This window comes from Aulonocara sp. 'chitande type north' Nkhata Bay, linkage group LG18 (assembly GCF_057382095.1).
Source record: "Aulonocara sp. 'chitande type north' Nkhata Bay isolate Kocher_YH1m ecotype deep benthic linkage group LG18, A_spYH_male_GT1.1, whole genome shotgun sequence".
Lineage (NCBI taxonomy): Eukaryota > Metazoa > Chordata > Actinopteri > Cichliformes > Cichlidae > Aulonocara > Aulonocara sp. 'chitande type north' Nkhata Bay.
The window spans coordinates 8021062-8041144 of record NC_141361.1 but is presented as its reverse complement, the minus strand read 5'-3'; the positions used below and the strand labels follow the sequence as shown (position 1 = coordinate 8041144).

Here is a 20083-nt window from a genome sequence, read left to right as displayed (position 1 = left end):
ATCTGGTTAAAAAGCTTGACCCAAGATACAACATCGCAGATATAAATTATATTTCAGGTTAATTATGTGACAATATTCTGCTGCTCCTGGCAAGTTATATCCTTACGCGGTTTTAGGTACTGTGAAACTAAAGAGTACCAAGGGTACTTTGATTAATGCTGTGTCCCTGCCCTTGCACTGCAACGCTGCTAGCATCTTGTTTCAGTAGATTCACAGACATTAAAAAAAAAGGAGAAACCGCTTCGATACCGCACGCTAGTTCAGCTGCACCTATAAAGGTGACATCATACAGGAAGGCATAGCTCAAACTGGTGGATCAACTTCTGCTCCACAGAACTAAAGCAGCAGTCCTCAACCTTTTTTGCGCCACGGAGCAGTTTAATGTCAGACAATATTTTAAGGTGTCGCGGATAAATACAACAAAATAAAATGATACGACCGAGACAAAAACTGTGGTACTTTGTAAATATAATAATAAACGTGAATTCAATGTGTAAATGTGTAACTTTATTAGCAGCGTCCTCCTGAAATGCGCCAACAACATTGAGAGTAACATCCTCCTCTCTGCCCCTTAATGCTCTCTGGTCGCTATGGTAACGCGTGAATATTTCTTTCAAAATAAAAGACACAACTACAACACAGGAAAAGACCCAGGGAAACCGAGTTAACGATAAAAACCCTGAAAACCATAAATTTCACAACTCTCGCGGCCCGGTACCAAACGACTGCGGTCCGTGGCCCGGGGGTTGAGGACCGCTGGACCAAGTACCGGGGTACAGTTAAATATGGGGTTGCATCATCCATATGCTCATAACATGTCAACTGGGTAAATGCTTGTGAACTTTCTCCACAAAATGAGTGAATAAATAAATTAAAGAAAAAGCAAGCTGCTTTCTGGTAAACGAGCGATCTGCTCAGAGTTCGACCCGCTTCCTGTCACATCTTTACCATCTAATACCCAACACAGACAAAATGCTTTGCAAATTAGTTTTTCACACCATCTATACAACTTCCCTTGAATGTTGTGCTAAGTACTAACCCCAAAGACAGCATATACTGATACCATGGAGTGTAGAAGACAAACAGAAAAGCTAAGAGACAGGAATGAGGAGGAAAAACTGCAGCTGGAGGGGGGAGGGGCGCAGACTAAGGGCCATTACTTGATTAATTTAACTACGGCTGTCTGAAATGCTCAGAGTGACAGCCTGCCGTTAATGCTAAGAGCAGGAGTGATCTATCACGGCGAGAGACGGTTGACACTTTCTCCACACCACTAACTTTCATTAACAGCCCCTTTTAAAAAACAGCCTTGTCATACACACACACAAACGCGCGCAAACACCCGCACAGTGTGATTTATGACTGAAAAGGAAAACTTTGAGGAGGAGACCAAGTATTAACCATGACACCAGGGCTTTTAATAATCTTATATTCCAGTTAGGCCCGCCTCGTGTTGTGAGTGCAACAGCATCGATAAAGAGGCTTTGACTGCTTTCTGCGGTTTGAAAAGATCACTTCAAAATGTCAGGGACTGAGCTGATTCAATTCAGCAGACCACCCGTGAAACACCGTTAATCCTTTTAATAGCACAAAAAGTGAAAACAAGTTTTTGGTAGCGTGCCGCAGTTTTTCGGGAACTCGCATAATCAGACGTGCGTGAGGAGCAACTCTAATTGCCAAGTAACTTGTTTTTGATTTCCACTGGGCAGAGACACACTATCAACCAGATGGTCATGAGCAAAACATCAACAACCAATGAATGGACTGACCTGATTTAATCGAATTACATCCACAGCTGAGGTGTACACCTTTAATTTTAAAACTAAGATTTTTAAGGCTGCCTTGGTGTCTTCTGTCACATCGAGGCCACATTTAGATTATTGCAAAAGTTTTCATCAATCCAACTTTTTTTCCTGATGTGAAATTACTCAAATAAATTCATGTCTCCAAGGAAGGTGTTTCATCGGAATTTTTCAGTCATTTATTTCAATGATGGAACTGTTACACTGTTTTAAAATATTTTAATCAATCCAGCTGTATACTGAGTCTGCAGAATGCCTCACATTTGTCTTACACTATACACAGATTAACCATGGACTATATATATAAATATATATCCATATAAATGATCGATGTACCAACCCAGATGTTACCCGATGCGCCATTTGGCCCCATCTTAGTTTTTTAAGACCCAGAAGTGATTATATTTAGATGACAGGGTGGAATTTCCCCTCATCGAGCGAAGGCACAGCCATGATCCGCATGGGAGCACATTTACAAATACTTGCATATTAGCTCTAAGTAACATAGAAACAGAAACGCATTAGAATTTCACTCACCATATCTGGTACACAGATTTATAGGAAGGACTGTTATTACAATTAACCACTAAGGATAAAATCGAGAACCAGTTCCCAGCAGTCCAATTCCTTGGAATTGTTCGTTTGCTTGGCTATCGATTCCGGTCATCGGTTGCATTTGCACACCAGGAGGAACAGTGGTACTTTCTACAGTGTGGATATGTCATTACTTTTATTTTTATTGTACAAAAGTATGAATGCACGATGTTAAAGTGCAAACTAAGACAGAAACAACTGCTAATATGCAGCTAATGAATCTTTGGCTCTTTATAAGCACCTGGACAGACAGCATGCTAATGCTAAGCTAGCCATAGGGATGCTAAAGCTGAGTGAATGCCGACCCCAGCCCAGCGTCCAGACCCTGAACTTCAACAGGTAACAAAAGAGCAGTGATGAGCAGTCAGGCTGCAGTCTTGGTGTTTCTAAAGTAGAATCACGAAGTGTTCTGTGTAACATGTCTAACTACTTTTTTTTGAGTAATGACCCCAACACTGGCCACAACAAAGAGGGTAAATACCTCCAACATGCACAAACATTTGACTACACAGCATGCAATTAATTTGCATGAATGTAATGTCTCTGCTTAGCGATGGTGGTGACCCTCAAAGCAGAGCCAATGAGAACCCAATGAAAATGAAGAAGAGAATAAAGAATCGAATCAAAGTGAAATCACTGAAAATACTGCCGCTTTCCTAAGCCCACTCATGCTGCATCACTGTTGGTGTAGTGTTGCAAGATTGAATACCATGTCTTAAGTTGCAGGAACACCCAGCACTACATGCAATACCTCAACATAAATATATTATTACAGCTACGACTATAAGGACCGCAATTATTAGCATTTTATCTTGCGGGCAGCAAAATAACAGAGCACGATGCATTGACGTCCCTTCATCCATGACTAATCTTTCCTCGTCGCTGTTCAAGCCATCTCCGAGTCTAAGCTTGCTCCGCTTACTCGCACACAAACATGCACTAAAACCACTGCAAATTTAGTGTAGCCCTCAAATTTCTGGGCAATTACCACGTTCGCAGATGCCAAGCCCATAGACTGGGTGTTGCTTCTGTGTCCAAGTGATGATCAGAGAGCGAGAGAGGAGAGGAGCGGGAGAAAGGGGGAGGGAGGGCTACAGTTGGCGGGCCGCACTGTTGGCAGAGGCTGATGGTAATGATGCTTTGATTGGGACTGAGTGTGAGGCCTTCGAGACATGAGAGGGTCAGGCAGTGGCAACTCTGTTGATCACACACACGTGTGCGCGAGTGCGTACACAGACACACACACGGTCCTCCAACTTCTAAGGGCCTCCCTCTCTTGATCCACTCCTCCTACATGCTAACACATCAAAGCTCCCCGACACTCACAAACGCTGCCTCGCTCAAACACATGACACTCATCGGGAGCTCTTAACATGCTGTACAGCTACTCTTGGTCTCAAACTTCCCAATTCACAGAGTGACACGGACACACTTATAAAAACCTATGCCATTGTTCTCCACACAGCCAGCCTTTGCCTTAAGTTTCATCACGACGTGTTGACACTGACTAATGGAATACATAAATTCAAATGCTTTTCCCCTCTTAGTAACATATTTGTTGCTAAATGCTCACTGCTGTGGTGTTCGCTAAACTGTAGCTCCCACATATCACCTTTCAGTCACACAATGTGGGTGTTGATGGGACTTTTTTTCCTCCTTTGGATTTTCTCTTTATGCTTATTTTGGAATCTGGATGTGGTATTTTTTTTGTGTGTCTTTTAGTAAAAAAGCTACATGTACGCTTTTCCTGCTCTGTTCAGATATGATATATATTCAGATTAGGTCTCTACCAGTGTCATTTATCTAAATAAACAACAAACTGTGATGTAAATAATACACTTTATTAATTTTCCTCTTAGATACAATACTTTCTTGCCCAGTAGTATGAATTATAAGACACAACAGTTTAAATATATTTATATTTTATATTTTGATGAAATTGGAGGAATTACTGTTTAAACTTAAAAATTTGCATCCATAAAATGAACCGGTCCCCTCAAAATTTGAACTTCTTCAGGAACTTGCTTCAATATCAAGTTTACTGAAGCCAAACTTTCTGGGATTTGCCCTTTAAAATTAGTATGAGGTCCAGATTACACACACAGACAGATGGATTGAATGCATCTCACATCATTATTTTGGGGCACACAGCTGTCTCGGCCAGTAAACACTGGGCGTGGATCAAACAGGCAGCCAGACGGCGTTTTAATGGACCAGATCTGATGTGGGCAATATTGAGCCAATCAGAGCAGGATAACATTGATGCTTTGACAATACATGCCAATCATTAACATATGGCAGGATAAGAAGGAAAGTAGCGCTAAGTCGGTGTGAATGCATGTGCATCTGTAAGAAAGGAAAGAAGATTACTGCAGCGTGCGGTTGTCTGTGACCGAAATTGTACGCGTGAGCTTCCCTGTCACTTTAAATCCAAAAGCCAGCATGTATTTGCAGCTTGTGCATATCTATAAACCTCTGCATGTCAGTATGTGCAATGCATATCTTCAAGTACGTGTATGTTGGAGCTAATTAGGTCAAATTAATATAGTGGGATTATTTACAGTATTTGTCGATGTGTATAACAATGTAGCGTTTATATGCAACTATTGTCTTACTGCACTGTCTCAACCCCTGATCCCCCTTTTCTGTACTTTGCATTTTACTCCTATGTTTTGAGGATTAAATATTATATATCACATTAACTATATTCTGTAGTGTTACAGTGGATGTATTAGTGGACAGCATGATGCCCAAAAAAAGGCTTAAAGTTTAATTTAAGCTCCATATGAGACTTTCCTGCTCCTAATTCTGTATGATGTCACCGAGAGGGGATTTTCTCAATATGGTCATCTCAGGAACACGCCCCTCTGTTTGTAAGGGGCAGCCAATCAGAACAAAGTTGGCTTAAAGAGAGATTACAATGGCTCGTTTTAGGCCCTGCCCAGTTTGAGATAAATAAAGATAAGCTTAAACCTTAAATTATACAAAGTTATTACAGTACCATCTCAGTGAAAAGAACAACTACTAGCCCAGCCTACCTGCAAAAACTCCCTGAAACACTGAGCAAGAGGATCTTATTGTTTAAAGGGCAGTATCACCAAATATTTATCTGAATTTTCACGTCTTTTATTTATTTTTCTGTTTAAGTTGACTGATAGCAAAAACAAATTTTTGAAAGCATTCTAATGTTAATTTTTGGTTCTCCATTTTATAAACTTGATCTATAAATGTTGACCGTTCACTGTTAAAATTCCCCTCAAATCCACATAATCCACTCCCCTTCCCCCACCCTCATGAGTTTAAAGCTCCTTTTATTCTCTCATCTACTTTTTATTTCAAAAGATTGCGTTTGTCTTTCGCTACCTGTTGCTCCAAACCCCGTCCTTCTTTTGCACATATTTTCGTTATCTCCTCATCTCTGTGGACCTCATTATTTCTCCCCATCAAATATTGATACTCTGTCTGATATACTCGCTGTTTTCCCCAATCTGTGTCACTGTCACTTTGGTCAATATAACAGACAGATAAAATTACTGGCAAGATCTAAAGCTTTCCAACAAATCGGATGAGAAGACCTGCAGACCAATAGTAATGAGGATTGGGACAGAGAAAGGGGAGGGAATATGTAGACAACACGCTAATGAGAGGTGCGTTTGTGTGTGCTGTTTAGCTATAAGAGAGCATAACAGTTGTAATATCAGAGGCTGAAAAGAAATTAATTAGAGGGAGATAAACCACAAAGGTCAAGTTGTCTGGGAGTCTAATTAAGGTTTCCTCAGACTATTTAGCAGTGCCACGGTTGTATAACAGGCTTGTCAATCGTCTCCATTATGCAGGTCTTTCTGTTCTACCAAGCGTTCCAAAAATGAGGCGAAATGTTACATCTGTCTAAAAAACAACAATAAAAAAAACAAAGTTCAGTTTGTCCATGTCTAGACCTATAATGAGTGATTTAAGGTTCTTGCTCTTCACGCAGGCAGAGAGAACACAAAGCTCACTTAATGAGGCGGTATCAACTGTTCACGGCATCGATCACTGTGGCTTTGACACGAGCTCTGATATTGAACATCAGATATTGAACTGATATTGATTCTCTCTTTTTCCACTCTTAAAAAGTTACGGAGGCGGGGTACAGGACACAGCAACCCTCAAAGACATGACGTTTTTACACCCAAATGAAAATCATCTGCTGCCGTCGTGCTTTTATTAAGGGGACAAGCGCACACGTTGGAGGCAGATTTGTCTGCTACACAAGGCAAAGCACAAGTTACAACACCTCAAGATAAAATATGAACACACTGTGTACGGTGGCCCTGAGAGGCCAAACGGACTGCAACTTAAGAAAACAGCAGTAATAAGAAAAATGCTGCAAAAGCACACAAAACACAACGGAAATAGGAAAAAACTAATTTCCAAAAGCACAAGGGGAGTGTTTCTGGGGAGACAATAACCCAACGGACCACTTGCAGGAACCAAAATATGCTAAGAATTATGCTGGGAGACACTTAAAAGAAGTGGAGGATCTATCGGTTTTGTGTGGAAAGAAAAGATGAGAGGCAAGTGTGTTAGCCTAACTATTATCTTAAATGCCCCTTGGAGATAAATAAAGTTGTTTTAAAAATCCGTCATCAGTATTGTATGAATCGTGATAAAACAAACAAGTTTTGGGTTCCTGCAACTGGTCCGTCAGGTTATTGCCTCCCCAGAAACACTCCCCTTGTGCTTTTGGAAATCTGTTTTTTCCTATTTCCGTTGTGTTTTGTGTGCTTTTGCAGCGTTTTTCTTATTACTGTTGTTTTCTTAAGTTGCAGTCCATTTGGCCTCTCAGGGCCTCCGTAACTGAGCGATTATGTTTTGCAATTTGTTCTCAGGCAAAGTTGAACAAAAAAGTAAAAATAGTAAAATAATACAAAGAAAATGCAAGTGTGTGTCTGACTACATACACAGATTCAGTCCATAAGATGACCCTAGTTGCATTATAAGCTCACGAGCTTAAATCTGTTTGCATATATTAAAAATATTGACATTGCATGCACAGAAATTTCTTTAAAACTAAACTGAACTTTGTAAAATTTAATGAGGACTAGTCTGCTTCCAGCTCTGATTGCTATTTAATGAAACCATAAAGTCTTTGATTAGTTACTGTTACTCTCTTCAAAAGTTTTAAAACTTTACCTGAACATGTCCCCGAGTCCCTTCAACATCCCCTTCTTAGGTTTTCCCTTGTCCTTCTCCTTCCCTCCCTCTGGCTTCTTCTTTTCCTTCCCTCCCTTGTCTTTGTCCTTCTTCTTCTCCTCTTTGGTGCGGTTTGTGCCGTTGACCAGTGGCTTTTCGGTAACCGACAGCGGCGTCTGGTCCGCTACTGTTGACACAGAGTCTCTCCCCGACCGTGAACTCTCCTCAGTGTCCTCCTCCACTAAAGGAAGGGAGCGATAAAAACAGAAGACGACAGGGGAAGAAAATTGGAAAGGAACGGAGAAAGCGTTCGTGTTAACCATTGAACAGGTAAGTTTTAAGATGGACTGTAGCACATGTGAAAATCAATAACCTTAATAAATGAAAATCTATAAGTCATAAACGCGCAATTATGTCTCCTAAGCACCAAGAGACTAATACAATTTAAATACATATTACAAGTGCTTAAAGAGCTCTGCTCTAAAACGAGACAGAAACCATTAGAGACTATTAGACACAGATTTATGGTGAACGGCGACACATTTGTAGAGTTTTATGACACTATGGTGTGGTACGCTACCTAAATTACATAATCTTCATACTTTTGCAATACTGCGGTTATTGAATCGTTAATGAGTCATTGGACAATCAGCACATCAGATTAAAGATACAGTAGGTACACTGCTGTCTCATTCTCAGTTCTTATATTTGGATTGTTTAGTTCATGATTACACAGAATAAAAAGACTAAAGCAAAGAAGGAGGATTGTTTATCAGGTTACCCTGTGTAATCTTTACCTAAATTGACTTAACACTGCTCAAAAAGTAATGTATGCTTGAGAGGTTTTGAGACATTTTGACTTTTACTATAAATTAAAAAGCTGTTTTTTTTATATATAGCAGTTTAAAATTTGAACAGATTTCCCAAAAGATGGAAGCTCCTCTGTCGACTCCACATAAGCTGCCCCTTAGTGACACTGTGACCCTGTGATATCTGATACAGTGCAGGTTACATCCTGACTCACCCATATGCCATTGCCACAAGCAGTGATAATATCAGCTGCCAGATATTGAGCATTAGTCAGAATGCCATCACTCCCATGCACAAGCATGAAAGCCACCTCAAAATTTTAGGTACTGACACTTCATCCGTTTCAATAATGATCCCTGCTGGGAATCATCATTGCTGTTCGTGCGAGTCGGCATCATTTCAGTAACCCAATGCAATGCCACATAACATTTCACATGACACAGTGTAGGCGAAGGAACCGCCCGGTTAGGGGGACAGCGTGGTCACTGTGGGAATCAAACCTGTGATGCTGCGAAAAGACGGTCACATTAAAATGGTCCATTTGATGCCTTACATGTCTCCATGCCCTCGTCGTCCTCTTCCGTGGCGGCCGGTCGGTCGTAGGATTTGTCGATGGCTGCTCTGAAGCTTTCGTTACAGCCCCGCCCCCTGATGATACGAGGGCGAGGCCTGTGGAAGGGGACGTCCCCGTTCAGAGTTACCTCTGCTACTGCTGTCTGGAGACTCTCGAGCGAGCTGGACTTCTTTAGGCCCAGCGATGGCCCCACGTCTTTTGTGGAAGAACCTGATGGGGGATATAGCGGTACGGAGTGAATGAACAAACAACTCTGACCAAGACCTCTCCATCCACAGCAGAGGCCTTCAAGCGACCCCATTAATGCTTTATAGTATCGTTTATTGTACTATACACTAGAATGGATCTCTATGCTGACATATGAGGATATAAGTTTAGCATACAGGCAACACATCTCATACAAATGAAAAACTTTTCTTCAGGAGCCAGCTGTATTATTACAACAGGTAAAAATGTTTTTTAAAAACTAACGTCACCTCTATTGTTAAGATGTTGCCTTGTTTGTAGTTAGGGCTGCCACGATTAGTCGACTAGTCACGATTACGTCGACTATCAAAATCGTCGACGACTGATTTAATAGTCGACACGTCGTTTGAAGCTTTGTAAGATCCCAAAAGACGCAGGAATAAGTAGTAGTATTTAAGAGTGTAATAACGGACTGAAACAGAAGATGGCAGCACTGCATCTACAAGGATGCCAGCCGCCGTTAAACCCCGAAGAAGAAGAAGCTGTGTCCCAGAATTCATAGCGCAGCCCAGCTCAGTTTCCAACAATGGCGGCAGCTAGTTAGTTTTAATATTACTCTTATTATTCTTTCTGGGTCACAAAATAAACGTTTGACGTGTTTTCAGGCGAGAATGTAGCTGTGTAAACCTCAAATATCGGCTCAGTTTATCAAGACACCACATATTTTCAAAAGCGCTCCGACGTTTTCGGAGACGTCTGTTACCCACTAGCTCGATAGCTAGCCGGGGCAAGGATCACTAGAGCCCGTGAGAACACCGGACTCCCGGCAGATCGTTTTCAAACCCACCGCAGTCTTTCGCTACTCAGGTTAAATATATAGAAGTCACTTAGATAACTTAAAAATGTTATTGTTTGGCTTTTTTCAGTATTTTATTTGTTCCTGAGTAAATCGGCTGAGTTTATTAAACTTCACCAAAACAATCTGCACAATTCATTAAAATTTAATAAACTACCATCTTATTTTTAGTTAGCACATACCTTAAACACTTAAAGCTGTAGGCTAATGATAGTTATATAAGAGCAGATGCATGCTGGTGCAATAAGCATCCGTTTTACGTCCAATGGATGCATGATCTGATTAGTCGACTAATCGCAAAAATAATCGGTGACTAGTCGACTATCAAAATAATCGTTTGTGGCAGCCCTATTTGTAGTGTAGCTCTCATCATCCTTTACTTATCCATGTGTACCACATCTGTATAATGCCTGCATAGCAGCTTTTTTGACACTTTCAAAACAACAAGCAGCTGACTCACAGTCTCCCACTATCTAAAAACATTTTAGCCATGAGCAAAAAACAGCTCGCTACGTTATCGCTTTAGGAGTGATCACAAGACTGTTCGTGGACTCCTGCCATCAGAGGAACTGATGACCCAGAGGATTACTTTTGATGGCAATGTCCCTGCAACAATATGGAATTAGAGGTGGTACATTAAGCAGCTACTGTGGCTACATAGAGCTGATGCTATAATTAACTTTGACTGCATGGTCACAGTAATCAGAACAGTTGGAAACTTGAACGCTGATTTCAAACTAACAAACAAGGGCTGAGTGTGAGCTGCTGGCTTTTGTTCTAATGTGCAACCACATCATGTCTTTTATGTTAGACGTAGGAGTCATGAGTCCTGTTTTGCTTCAATCATGAATGGATTTTGTCACTAATGCTGCCTTGTTTCCTCTGATCCTGCTGACCAGGCAATCTTTTTTAGAAGATAAGGTAACAGAGTTGTTGTGGAAAATTTAAAGAGTAGACAACTGTGTTTAAAATATGCTGAAGGACAACGGATGGCGAATGATGATGCAAAGGATATGAAACAAAAACAGGAGTTATGTGAGAGGATGACTTCAGAGGACGGACGTAGAGGATGGGCGTGTTCGTTTTTCCCACCGTAAACACTGACTCAGCAACGTCACACATGTTTAACAACAGCAGCACACTAAAGCTGTCCAACTATGACCTCAGACTCTTCCCCAGTGTGTCCGCTTTGATTTTATGTAGCCGCAGTACTGTTGTGTATAGTACGTGAGTTATTTATTTATTTATTTTTCGCAGTCTGGGATTTGTTCCAGCCAGCTTCACCATTCCCTCAAGGTGAACGCTTCTACAGCAGCATCCTCAGCGCACACACGTGTGTGTATGATGATGACGAGGAAATGCAGAGGCTGCAGGAACACCATACACAGACAGCTGATGTTACGTGTCTACTGTTAAGTCTCTTTTTCCACAATGTGTAATTAAAGGCTTAATTTCTTGTTAACGCCAACAAAAGACGGGCTTACTCCAAGGAAAAAACACAAAAAACTGTTTGTAGTCATGTGAGCTTTAGCTGAATAACAGTGTTTTAAATATGACACCCTGACAGTATAATAGGCTGATGTCATATTGTCATAAAAACATCATAAAACATGAACATTTTAGTATAGCTCTTGATCTTTTGGTAATAATTGGTTAATAATTCATTAGTCCAACTACTACTTTACTGAAGCGTGACTAAAACACCTGGTTTACCTGAAGATGAGCGGTCTCCTAAGGGACAATGAGCAATAACCTCTAACAACAATGCATCGTAATCAAACCTGGCATGCTCGTTTCACTAAGACGGGAGGCTTATCGATTGTGTGCGCAGCTTCTCCTGTGTGCACGTGCGACAACGCCACTGATCGAGTACAAATTTCATTACGAGATGTGGCTCTAAATGAAAATAACCATCAGCAAAATTGGAGAAACATGACAGTTTAATTAAACTAAGACTATTCAGACAGTGGTGCAGGTATAATTTTTGCTCCCATATGGCACCTTTCACAGGCTCAGTACATGTACGGTGAATAATAAATGTGGAAAAAAGATAAGGTGAGGAGGTTGGGAGGTAAATGAAATAGCCCCTAATCTCCTGGGTGGTGTCACTTCAGAGTGTATGAGGAGGCTGCAAAATACACAAATCCTAACAGAATAGCACGAGCTGTCACGGCACGGGAGGCTGAATGAAAACGATAGGCTACAAAAGAATAGCACAAAGTTTGGAGTAGTAGGAAGTGACATACAAATAAAAGCCAAAGACATGACGAAAATAGAGCAGTGAGACGAGTCAACATGTAACAGTAAGCAGAGCACTGAATCTGTACATTGTAGCATATGACCGGGCCTTCTTTCAAACATTCAAATATATGAATGAGATTACTTTCAACCTATTTTAGTCACATTAAGCTTCTGCAAAGATTTCGATTGTTATTTATAGGCAGAATGTTGCTGGCATTCTTTAAACAAAATCAATTTGGGCAAAATGTATTGTAATATATTAAAATGACCTGCCAGCGCTGTCGTATATTCACAAACGCCAAGTCTGGAAACAAGCAAAAAATTTTTGCCAGGCAGCTTACTCACATTGAGACTGACCCAAAAAAAAAAAAAAAAAAACCCAAAATAAAAAACTGTAGACAGAGAGAGGGGGGGGGGGGGGACAGAGCTGGAAAATTGAATACATGCAGAATGAACAAGCTTGTGGGTTAGCAGCCTCCCATTCATTCTCATCAGCCTGTCCTGTTCCCTTAACGTCTTACTGAGAGCCGGCCTGATAGGCTTTTCACGCTGTGCAGCCACATTATTTAAAGGCTTTGCCCAGTGCCATTCACAAAAGTCACACTTCAGCGGCAGTCTTCAAAAAAAGAAAGAATAGTTTACAAATAGTTTACAAATGGCATTTAGTCACAAACATGAAAAAAAAACTTTTGCTTTATATAAGACTTGACTTTTAAGTAACTTGGTGAGGACATTTCGTCTTATTCAGTTAGTAACTCAAAAAGCATACAGGTCATACAGAGGACTGCTCACACGCTGGCAACCAGTGAGATTAAGATAATCGTTATATTTCCATTTATACTGTTGTAATTATATTGCCACACGAGCCCAGTTGGTGGCATAATGGTTGATTGAGGCAGCAGTCATGTCAGGTTTTTAGTTACCAGCTTTTTCTTTTGCAAGAGGTTTTTTTTGTCAGTGTTACGATATTGAGACAACAGTTTAGGCCCACACCCCACCAAAAACACTGACTCATGTTTCAAAAATAGCCCATAGTTCACTCTGGGAAACCTTTCCTACCTCCCAAAATTCATATAAATGAGCTTGAAGTGTGAACTTTACAGAGATCACGCAGGGGTCACTTTCTCACAGATTTAGACCTGCAAGAAATCTGGATGCAGTTTCAGAGACTGCCAACAGTCCAGTATTGTCCTCCGTCAATGGAGTGTCCTCGTCCAACATGTGGCAGTGGCCTGTGCCAACAAACATCTCAGTCAATCACAGCTTAGGAGAGGAGGGCCGCTGTATCCCCTCTCGGAGCTGTCAGAGTCTTTGGTTTCAGCAGGATGGTCGGGTTTTGACTTTGCTAAATGGACCATGGATCGCTTGTACTTAGTGGAGAGTTCAAATATTGGGAAAAGAAAAAAAGAGTCGGTAAAGTGACACCAGAGGCCAACAAGCTAAAAATAAACACTGAGCACTTAAAGAAAAAAACAGGGTGGAATCTATTAGTCAAACCAATCGGGGAATGGAAAGGGAATCTGATTCCAGCCTTTAAAAACACTTTATTTTTCATGAATTTCACACCAAATAACAATTAGATTATAGTCATTTCAGCACATTTAGTCTTTGAAATTAGACTCTCAAAATTTCAGTGAAAAGGAAAAAGATAAGCCAACGGTAATTAAACCGTAACCACATAACCAGTTTCATGGTAAACTGTTTTCAGATCCAAGGGATTTTTAAAAGAAGGGATACTATCGGTCACTACTAGCATTCTTCTGGAGTCATCTGAAGTCATTTGCCGAAACGAGCTTACATCTGGATTTGAACGTTTACATTTACACAGCATCCTTCTCTATGCTTCAAACAGCCTGTGTCTTGACTGTTTGTGGTCTCTGCTGCATTGGCTGTCATTTAGGAAGCGGAGACAGACAGTTGTGCGTACAAAGCATCTAACTCTGACATTAAAGCCCTCCTGCTTCAATCAACCAGTGTTTTAGCTTGACGTTGATGTTTCCCCCCAACCATAATCAAACAGTTATATGTGCGACTTAAAGAAACCTGTTATTAAACTATTAAGAATAATGTATTTTGTCATTTTAGGCATGAGAGCTTGATGGATTTTAAGATGTGATGCCAAGTTGTTACTTTTCTGGCTGTTATCAGATTATGCAACAAGTACAGTTGACTCATCTGTTGCCACCATTTGGCAGACACGGCTTATAAAATATGCAGCACTCCCATCCTCGCTAGGGCTGAACGATTATGGAAAATAATCTAATTGCGATTTTTTGCCCCAATATTGCGATTGCGATGCGATATGCGATTATTTTTTAAGGTCTTTGTCTTCTGTATTATTAAACAAAGACAAGCAATACATCATATAGTATGGCCAATACTATATTACATTAATTTTAAACTGTTCTTTCCTGGAAGACAGACCTCTGTTATGATGACATGAGGTGATGCATGAATTGATGACTGACATTTTTATTTAACTTCTTCAATCACAACAGTATATTTGAACATACACAATAGTTTATTTTTAGCTTACAAACATCTGAGCATAAAGTGCTGACAAGGAACCCTGGTGTAAACATTAAAATGAAAGTCAGTACAATGTGCAGATTGCAGAAATATACATAAAAAAAAATCAGTGGCTTTACCACACTCAGTTTTTCGACATCTGTGAACTACTAGACAGTCATTCAATTAAAAAATAATATTAAATAAATAAAACTAATAAATAAAAAATACACACATCTTACTGATCTCTGCAGTCAGTAACATTACACATAAGGTGCAAACATAATAGCAATTGTATAAACACACACACAAACACGCCTTTAAAATTTAAAGGCGTGAAATTGGACGGTCTAGTTCTGATTAGCGTCACCGCTGTCTCGGTGGAGTTTAATAAACTCGGCCGTCTGCTTCTTGCTATCTAAAATATAACCAGACACTGGTGTAAATTCTCGACTGTCTCATACTTCTGTTTAATAAGTTTTCTGTTTGACGTTTAGTCAGCTGTGTGAAAACCAAGGAGGAACCCACCCGGGGGATTAATAAAGTTTTATTTTATCTAATCTAATAACTTTAATCTCAGCCAAACCGATTTACTCACGAACAAACAAAACACTGAAAAAAGCCCAACAATAACATTTTTAGGTTGTCTAAGTGACTTATATATCACGTTTAACCCGAGCAGCGAAACTCCGCGGTGATCTGAAAATGATGTGCCGGGAGTTGTGCCGTTCTCGGCCGCATCAGTAACCCTCGAGCTCCCGGCTAGCTGTCGAGCTGGTGGGTAGCAGACGCCTCTGAAAACGTCGAAGCACTTTTGCAAATATGGGATATCTTGATAAACCGAGCAGATATTTGATGTTTACACAGCTACTTTCTCGCCTGAAAATATGTTAAAAGTTTATTTTGTGACCCAGAAAGATTAGTATGAGTAATTTTAAAACTTAGTAGCGGCCGCCATTGCTGGAAACTGGAGTTTGGCTGGGCCGCGCTATGAATTCTGGGATATGGTAGTAATTTGGACAGCCTTCGGCACGTCGCTGTGACGTAATCGGTCTACAAATGCGGCCTCAGGAGGATGCAGCCCATGAATTTGGACATGTCCAGAGTATAATCGCAGCCTTTGCGGTTAGAAAATTGCACTTGATCATGTCGCGATATTATCGCAAATGCGATATATCGTTCAGCCCTAATCCTCGCTGACTCAGGCCATCACAACATGATTAAAAGTTGGGAACAAAATCACTGTTACCCACATGCTGTTAAAAAAACAAGAGGTTGCATAAAAGAATGACAATGGTGGCCTCGGCATCAATCTGCATTTTTATTTGTTTTTCACACCTGCTGCGAGCTGCCCCAAAACATCTTATTTCTCAAAGTCTAAAGTCTCATCCCTCTCGCTCCTGCTCCGCACATCTTCCTTCCGTCCATGTCACCAATTTGAGAGGCAGACCCTTTTATTCAGTTGAAGCGACAGCGAAAATACACAAGACTTGACAGTGACTGATGACTCGCTGTCAGCTCACTGCCTTAACCAAGGACAGAGCGCTTTCTCTCTGCTCCCTCTACTGCCACGCGCTCACAAAATAATTAGCGCAACAGCGGCATTTGAGGCAAAACGGGAGAAAATCTAATCTGCAGTCACCCGACTGCTTTCACAACCATGTTCAGCAGTGACCTTAAAGTGCAGCGAGGGCTACGAGTCTTCACTTTGCAAACTGACAAATTTGTCTTGCCAGCGATCGAGCCAAACACTAAACACGGGGAACACTACACAAATGCATAAAGACTCGAGCAGTGGGTAAACTTTAAAAACGAACCCTGCAAGCAAGCTGCATAATCTATGTTTGTAGATCAATGTTTAATTTAATGGCTGTCATTGTAGCTCCTGTGCAATTCCTGCCTTGTACCTGTTATGAATCGATCTCTCTGGTACAAAAAAAAAAAAAAAAAAAAGAAAGAAAAAGGGTGTAGTTATAAAACCAACTCTAATCTGCAGTTAAATCGTTTGCAAGAAGGTTGAATAATGTGTTGCTAAATTAATCTGCGATCTGTTTTATAAAAGAAAAAGTAAAGGGGAAGATGATATGCAGGACTTGGATCAGTGGGGCCTAAGCTGGTTTCTAACAGAGTTGAGTAAACTTCTTTGTTGCTGGAGGACATTAACTTGAACTTTTGTTATAACAAATGAAGACAGTTCTTCTTTTTCCTCCAGTTTTGGAAAGCCTATTCCCCAGAAAGCACACATTACTATGTGAGTAACTTATATCTAAAAACCCATCTTGAGGACATTTATAAGATTAAACACAACTGCCTCATATGACGTATAAACCAAATACCGTATTTTACGCACTATAAGGCGCACTTAAAATCCTTTAATTTTCTCAAAAATCAACAGTGCGCTTTATAATCCGGTGCGCCTTATGTATGGATTCTGGTTGTGCTTACAGACCTCCAACCGATTTTATGTGGTACATGGCGCTCAAACGTCTGTCCAAAAACTCCATCCGCTTCAGGTCCCAAAGTCAAACGAACACTGCGGCATCACTGAGATTTAAAAACTGTCTAAATTCTTTCATCTTTAATAAAATGATCAGCCTTGCTGCTTTACCAGATGTAACAATTAAGTTTAACATCCAGGCATCCATGAAAACAGAATTTATTCAATTTAACAGAGTTAGATGTTAGCGGGAAGTTACCTAAACATGATATACCATGTTCTGACTGAGAGATTTCTGAAAAAATTAAACGTACAGTTCTGCTATCACTTCAAACATAAATGAAGACAAAACTAAACAGCAGTGAATGCTAAACCGTGTGGCTCTCCAAATGACGTTGTTCCTCGCCGTTTTCTTAAAAAGGTATTTCCTACTATCGGACCACACATTCTGAACATTAATACTAGTCTTTTGTTTGGTCAAGTACCTAGGGAATTTAAGCATCAGAATCAGAATCAGAATACTTTATTGATCCCTGGGGGAAATTATTTTTTGTTACAGTGCTCCATTTTAAACCAACATTAAGACAAGACAGACAATACGCTAACTAAGCATGCAGTCATACATCCTTTACTTAAGAAACCTGGCTTAGTCATATCAAATTTTAGACCCACCTCTAACCTTCCCTTTCGTAAGATTCTGGAAAGGATTGTTTATACTCAGTTGATGGATTACTTGAATGACTCTAAATTGTCAGAAATCTTTCAGTCCGGCTTTAAGCCATTTCACAGTACGGAGACAGCCCTCGTAAAAGTTATGAATGACATCCTGATAGCGACAGACTGTGGTAAATATGCGGTGCTGGTCTTGTTGGACATGACCGCTGCATTCGACACAGCGGATCACGATTTGCTGATCTTTCGCTTACAGCACTGTGTGGGGATTTCTGGTTCGGCACTTTTGTGGTTAAAGTCCTCTCTTAAATAGGACCTTTTGTGTTAAGTTGGGGTCGGCTTCATCCTCTGTGGCCCCTCTGCTTTGGGGTGTGCCACAGGGATCTATTCTTGGGCCATTATTGTTTTCACTGTACCTTTTGCCTCTTGGCGTGATTTTCCGAAAACAAAGTGTCATTCCATCTATATGCAGATGACTGCCAGCTTTATTTACCTTTTAGTCATTCTGATAGTCTCCCAAGTCGACCTCTGCTTGACTGCCTTAGTGATGTCAAAGCATGGATGGCAAAAAACGTTTAAATTTTAATGATCGGAAGACAGAAGCGATTTTATTTGGCCCAAATCGTTTTTCTCACACTCAAGATGTTGATCTTGCAGCTTTGACTTCCCAACTAAAGAGTTCGATCACAAATCTCGGAGTAAAAACTGATTCTGCACTTACCTTTGATGACCACATAAACAGGGTGGTAAAATCAGCATCCTATCACCTCAGACGTTTAACGAAGGTTAAGTGCTTTCTTTCCAATTGTGACTTGGAAAGTGTTATTCATGTCTTTATTACTTCACGTTTAGATTATTGCAATTCTCTTTTAATATTGGTTGGGCAGGGCACTTTGTCACGCTTGCAACTAGTGCAATTTTTAGAAGGAAATTTGATCACATCACTCGATTTTGGCCTCTCTACACTGGCTTCCAATTGAATTTAGGATCCGTTTTAAAGTCCTTTTATTGGTTTTTAAATCTCTAAGGGGTCTGGCACTTGTTTATTTGTCTGACTTGTTGAAGCCCCATGTCCCCACTCGTTCCCTTCGGTCAACTGAGCAGTTGCTGCTTTTGGTCCCAAAGTCACGGCTGAAACTTAGAGGAGACCGAGTGTTCTCTGTTGCAGCGCCGAAGCTTTGGAATAACCTTCCTCTCCATATTAGACAGGCTACATCAGTGCCAGTTTTTAAGTCCTTATTAAAAACCTATTTTTACTCGCTGGCTTTTAACTCTGTGGGTAACTGACATTTTTTATTAATTTTATTGCCATGTCTGGTTTCTGCTATCTTATTACTATATTTATATTTGTATTGTACAGCACTTTGGTCTACCAGGTGTGTTTTTAAAGTGCTATATAAATAAATGATGATGATGATGATGATGATGTTGATGATGATGATTTGTTGGGTTACTGAAGTTGGACTAGCTGGTATATAGTGATGTGCTACATGATCGCTAGCAACGCAGCTATGTTAGCATAACATAAACACAGTGAAGCTGGAGGATGAACGCTAAGAGGGTCCCGGCTGGTTAGGGAAAAATGCAGTCCCACGGCAGGATGTTTGAAACGGACTAAACTTCAGTCAGGAGAACAAACTGAGATAATCCATCCACAATATGAGGTTAGTCATTAATATACTGCAACAATATGGGAATAGAGCAGCTGCTAGAGAATTCAACATTAATGAATCAATGGTACAGAAGTGGAGGAAGCAAGAAGAATGAGCTGATTAAAGTTTGACTTATCTGACTGTTTTGTTTAACTTAATGCGCCTTATGTGTGAAAACAGACCCGTTCATCGACAGTGCGCCTTATAATGGTCTGAAAAATACGGTATCACCTGTACCCTTCAGTACCACACTTCTGAGATGCAGCTCAAGAATGAAAATATGATGAAGATGTTCTTGTTTTTTGGCTTTTAAATCAACCTTTCAGTGCACCGTTCCTTACCTGTGTAGGTCTCAGGATGAGGTGTGAGGTTAATCTCGTCGGCTACTGTTAAAGGAAGGGGGGGAAAGAGAGAAGGGATACAAACATTTGGGGTTCAGTTAGTGCTCACGACATTCCACATGCAACATACAGGTAGCGCTGCAAACATCAGAACGAGCCTCATCTCAATTAGGATCGGAAGCCATGCGAGACCAGGGGGGTGGGGTCGGTGTGGGGGGAGATGGGAAATGAAAAG

General features: G+C 40.6%; 1 protein-coding gene across 13 annotated transcripts in view; it reads right to left on the bottom strand.

Annotated features, from left to right (window-relative positions):
* pard3ab (par-3 family cell polarity regulator alpha, b) overlaps nt 1-20083 on the bottom strand; it is a 245257-nt gene that overhangs the window by 68559 nt on the left and 156615 nt on the right. For 11 of the 13 annotated variants that reach the window (XR_015125953.1, XM_086270848.1, XM_086270856.1 and 8 more), the window contains 3 exons: nt 19849-19893; nt 8935-9165; nt 7572-7812 (listed from right to left, as the gene is read on the bottom strand). Coding sequence is in view for 12 of the 13 variants with exons in the window: in XM_086270848.1 (XP_086126974.1) it covers nt 7572-7812; nt 8935-9165; nt 19849-19893 (517 nt within the window). In the remaining variant the exon portion in view is untranslated. The remainder of the gene's footprint in view (nt 1-7571; nt 7813-8934; nt 9166-19848; nt 19894-20083) is intronic. The other 2 variants (XM_086270850.1, XM_086270854.1) reach the window with 1 other exon arrangement.